Here is a 5203-nt window from a genome sequence, read left to right on the forward strand (position 1 = left end):
TTGCCTGCTGCTCTTAGATTTACGCACAGGGGACCAAAGAGAAGACCACAGACTTTCTCTGGGACAAAAAAGAAGACAAAACAACTCCCGAAATCATGAGGTATCACTAAACACACGCGCACTGCACAGCCCGACGGAACAAAAGGACCCATTTATGTTGCGTCTATTTTATTTTCACTCACTTACAAGCCACCCTACCACATTTATGTTGCTAAGTGCCGTGTAAATGAAGAATAAATAGCTTTACTCAAAACCAAAAGAAACCAGTTTTCTTTTTCACTGACTATTTCAAATAAAGTAATTTAGATGTAATAACCTACGCCTCTGTTCATGGTGTGAAAGTAGGGGATTTTTTTCCAATAAGTTTTAGCAGTGTAACAAAACCAGTTTTGTTGTTGTTTTTGTAGATGCAACTATCCGTGCGTATTTTTGTATGTTATTTACAGCAGGCAGTCCAATTTGTTGTGGCCCAACTGAATTGCATTAAAAGTAAAAAGAAAAAACTAAATCATTATAAATAATTCATTTTAACTGACAACCTGCTTAACATCAAATTACGCCTCAGAGTCATCGGATACCTGCAGCAGGCTTTAAATTTGAAATAGATGACACATAGGCCAACCTAATAATTGCAACGACATAATTAATATATCTTAGGGGGCATGTGTTGTTTGGCTTGTCCGTAAATGCTTTTCCTCTTAAAACATATGAAAAAGATATTACCCGAAACAAGAGAAAAGATTGCCCTTTTAACGGCGCTGAAACGGCCCACTCTCCCGGGCTGCAGTAATTGCACGTTGAGAGACGCCTGGCTCTCATGGCGGTTCAGCTGTTCTCCTGTGAGCCGGGGCTTCTCTCCAGCGACCCGGCCGCAGACTGGGGGTGGGCGGGGGACGGTGGCGGGTGATGACACACATGCCAATGCTGTTCCACCTGCACACATGAGGCTCCCATAGCACGGAAATACACGGGACCCCCGGCATGGGTGGCCATGCAGGCCGGGGGAAATCCATACCCTTCTATATACACCTCCCTCGCAATGTGAGCTAATTAAGCGGCACTATCAATCCAGATTTTCCCGGAGCTGCAGGACAACGCCCGGTCGACTGCAAAATGACTCTTGGACATTTTTTTTTTTAAAGCAGGGGATCTCAAACTTTTTCCATGTCAAAGACCCCTAAATGAAGGTGCAGGCTATTTATCCCCCCCCCCCCCCCCCGTTTGAAAAGAAATTATTCCAAATTGTTCCACCTTATTTCAACATTCAAAAAACAATTAATATCTATTAGCAGCATCTACATTCTCAACAACTTAAACTTATACTTATGATGCTATATTAACACATTTTCTGGGGACCCTCAAGGACCCCTGGGGGTCCCCGGACCACATTTTGAGAACCACTGCTTTAAAGCTTCGGAGAAGCTCGGAAAATGTGGCGTGCATGTTTGTGGTCATTAAGCAGCAGGCTAGTAGCCTATTGGCTATAGCTGCACATGAAATTGCAGCCTATCTTCTTATGGCAATATGGAAAACACGATGGATAGGCCTAGGCTACTCCAAAGCGCTATCATTAGTGTGCGGGTGTGTGTGTGTGTGTGTGTGTGTGTGTGTGTGTGTGTGTGTGTGTGTGTGTGTGTGTGTGTGTGTGTGTGTGTGTGTGTGTGTGTGTGTGTGTGTGTGTGTGTGTGTGTGTGTGTGTGTGTGTGTGTTTGTTTTGGACATGCACTTGCACAGTGGCGAAAGTTGCTTAGCTACACATTCAAATTGCTGCCATCAAAATATGTTCCTATTTGCTACAGAAATATGTCAGATATGACATTTATCAATTTTCGTTTTTGGATGAAGACATAATTGTGCAATAGGCCTAATATATCCCATTTGGTGTTATATTGATGACACAGCAGTTCCTTCCTTTCATTATTAAAAAGGTTCAAATGCTCAGTATTTCTGCATTAAGTTTAACATTATTGTTGGACTGTGATATTGCCTATAAGCATGTAATTTCTGTGCTATCTGTTGCCCAAAATCGTTTTCCTAAACTGATTGAGTGATTGATTGATTGATTGATTGAAGACTTTATTGACAGTTTGCAAAAAAAAGCACAGAAAGTACAGTTCTATATAAATGATGCTAAAAGGATTAAACCCAAGAAAGCACTATGGCTTGTTTCCATTGGGGTCCTGCGTATATTCAATTCATCGAAATACTATCCTAATTAGCTTGGTATAAACTATGTGCTGCGTTGTTGAAATCCAGTTCACTGTGTTATTTTTGCGCCCGGTTCTGATGATATGAATTTCAACATGTTAAGTGATTATTTTTTCCTTTGCTGTAAATCAACGAAGGCGGAACTCAACGATGAGCGCAAATCACATCGCTCTACGTCGCTCCGTGGAGCGCATAGGCAGCCTGCGTGTGGACGTGAAAAAAAAGAGAAAAGGGATGGGCTTACTGACACACCAAACCACAACCTGGGTTCTGCCATCAGAAATCAGTTGAGAAAAATCTCCGTTGCAGGGAGAGGAACTTTATCTGCTGCCTTGTCTTCTACTGTTCTGCAAAAACAACGACTCACTAGTCGGCACGGTTTGGGAGAAACGCTTTGCATTCGATTTGAAGTTGCCTGCTTCTTCTCGAGAGGTTTCACGACAGACATCTGTGAGATATCCATCAAGGGCTGCGCTGCAACTGTCGCGTAAAGCTTTGTTTTCCACAATATTTGCGCTGGAATTGTTTTTGTTTTGGTGTGCGCAATGATGGCCACTTACCAAACCCCGGAGGATGACGCAATGGCTTTGATGGTCCACGATACCAACACGGCCAAGGAGAAAGAGAGACCCAAAGAGGAACCGGTCCAAGACAAAATTTCGGAGAAGACGGACCCATCTCAGAAACCTCCCTACTCGTACGTCGCTCTGATTGCTATGGCGATTCGGGAAAGTTCCGAGAAGCGCCTCACTCTGTCCGGTATTTACCAGTACATCATCACCAAATTCCCGTTTTATGAGAAAAACAAGAAAGGTTGGCAGAACAGCATCCGGCACAACCTGAGTCTCAACGAGTGTTTCATCAAGGTTCCGCGGGAAGGCGGCGGCGAGAGGAAAGGGAATTACTGGACCCTCGACCCGGCGTGCGAGGACATGTTCGAGAAGGGAAACTACAGGCGACGCCGCAGGATGAAGCGGCCCTTCAGGCCGCCGCCGACCCACTTCCAGCCGGGCAAGTCCCTGTTCGGAGGGGACGGCTACGGCTACCTGTCGCCGCCCAAGTACCTGCAGTCCAGCTTCATGAACAACTCGTGGTCGCTGGGCCAGCCGCCCGCTCCCATGTCCTACACGTCCTGTCAGATGGCCGGCGGCGGCAACGTGAGTCCCGTCAACGTCAAGGGTCTGTCCGCCCCCTCGTCCTACAACCCTTACTCCCGGGTGCAGAGCATGGCGCTCCCCGGCATGGTGAACTCTTACAACGGCATGAGCCACCACCACCACCCGCACGTCGCGCACCACCATGCCCAGCAGCTGAGCCCCGCTAGCGCCGCGCCGCCCCCGGTTTCTTCCAGTAACGGAGCGGGCCTCCAGTTCGCCTGCTCTCGCCAGCCCGCCGAACTCTCCATGATGCACTGCTCTTACTGGGAACACGAGACCAAACATTCCGCGTTGCACACGAGGATTGATATTTAGAGTTTGCCTTGCAATGAGGCCTGTTCGACGGGGGAAAAAACACACAAAAAGACGCTTGAAACAGAGTGAGAAGTCTATTCTTATTTCAAATCAGAACCGCAGTATTTTTTTTGGAGAGACATTTCTGACGAGCTCTTAAAAGGAGTAGTTCACCCAAAGATTACTTATTTTCTATCAATTAGACACCCCATGAAGCATTGAATTGATCAAGATTATTTTGTCTCCTACTGACCGATGACCCGGTCATCAAGTTATTGGCTCAGGAATGTGACAAAAACTAAAAAGAATCTCCATGATTTCAAGGCTTCATGGGGTGTGCAATTGATAGAAAATGAGTCTTTTTTGGGGTGAACTACTCCTTTAAGTCCAAGCAATGTCCTTAAAGGCCTATGCATGAGTTAATGCTCAGAAAATATTCATAAACTGTATGTTGGAGATAAAGCAGCCACGGGGACACGTATTGTTTTGGGAGCCATTTCGTGCGCTGGCGTTTCCCCTGGATTGAGGGCCGTTCTTTTGTATGGTAGTCAACATTTGTGTTTATAAGACTATTTCCCTAACCACGGGTATAGACATTTTGCATTTCCATTTCTGTGTTGTGCTCCTGTGTGTGTGTGTGTGTGTGTGTGTGTGTGTGTGTGTGTGTGTGTGTGTGTGTGTGTGTGTGTGTGTGTGTGTGTGTGTGTGTGTGTGTGTGTGTGTGTGCATGAGTGCGTAATGGTATGTTGCAAATTTACGCATGGCATTCCCTTATTGTTTTGAAAATGACACCCCAAACCCCCCCCCCCCCCTTCAACAATAAAACACTAGCATAATTTTAATTCAACTGATTTAGGCCTTCTTGGTAATCATGCACGAAACAGGGCATGACATTTTAGGCTTATCATGGCTTTGAACATTGTCACAATTAGGAGAAGTAAATTATGGTTAGAGAAAATTCATATTAACAAAGATACTTTAACTCCTGAGATCAACCGCTTTTTTACACTTCTTGATCCCAGACAGAGATGGTTTAATTTTCTATTATGACGTGAACCCATGCCAGGTTTTGTTTATATTTCTCTTTATTTTTTAAGAAACCTAATTATATTGTCTCATGCATTGGGACCATGTTTAAGTTTAATTAGCACTTTCCCTTATTTTTTTCTAAATTGTGAATTTCTTAATAAACTTGTATTTCTTAAAGTAATACAGTGGTCGTGAAGTAATCTGTGTCATGCATTCATTAGCCTGTTAGCAAGCCAATGGAGCAACATGCATTGTGCTGCGAAGACCAATTATTTCAGAAATATAAAGGAATTGCCTTAAAGGCCTATATTCGGCATGCAGTGCCCATTTCTCCAGGGCCCACTTTGTTTTAGTGCCCAGTTCACATGTATTCCTATATTCTATTTTGGAGAGGTATTAAGGTTATCGGTAATTTCAGTGTTTTCATATGCCTAATACCTTTCCCAACTATTATACAATTTGTCTTGGGATATGACATGACACATACAGTATAGTTTAACTTTTAGTTATTTTGC

General features: G+C 44.2%; 1 protein-coding gene across 1 annotated transcript; it reads left to right on the plus strand.

The window, feature by feature from the left end:
• The first annotated feature begins 2486 nt into the window (after window positions 1-2486).
• On the plus strand, window positions 2487-3710 carry foxl2a (forkhead box L2a). The gene has a single exon (XM_080428782.1). The coding sequence runs from the start codon at window positions 2754-2756 to the stop codon at window positions 3678-3680; it is 927 nt and encodes a 308-aa protein (XP_080284908.1). The 5' UTR covers window positions 2487-2753; the 3' UTR covers window positions 3681-3710.
• The last annotated feature ends 1493 nt before the right edge of the window (window positions 3711-5203 follow it).

This window comes from Gymnoscopelus braueri (assembly GCF_963280865.1).
Source record: "Gymnoscopelus braueri genome assembly, chromosome: 5".
In the NCBI taxonomy this organism is placed as follows: Eukaryota; Metazoa; Chordata; class Actinopteri; order Myctophiformes; family Myctophidae; genus Gymnoscopelus; species Gymnoscopelus braueri.

What these genes read in the sequence shown, in the direction of transcription:
- foxl2a (XM_080428782.1), top strand. Translation starts at nt 2,754, where the DNA reads ATGATGGCCACTTACCAAACCCCGGAGGATGACGCAATGGCTTTGATG.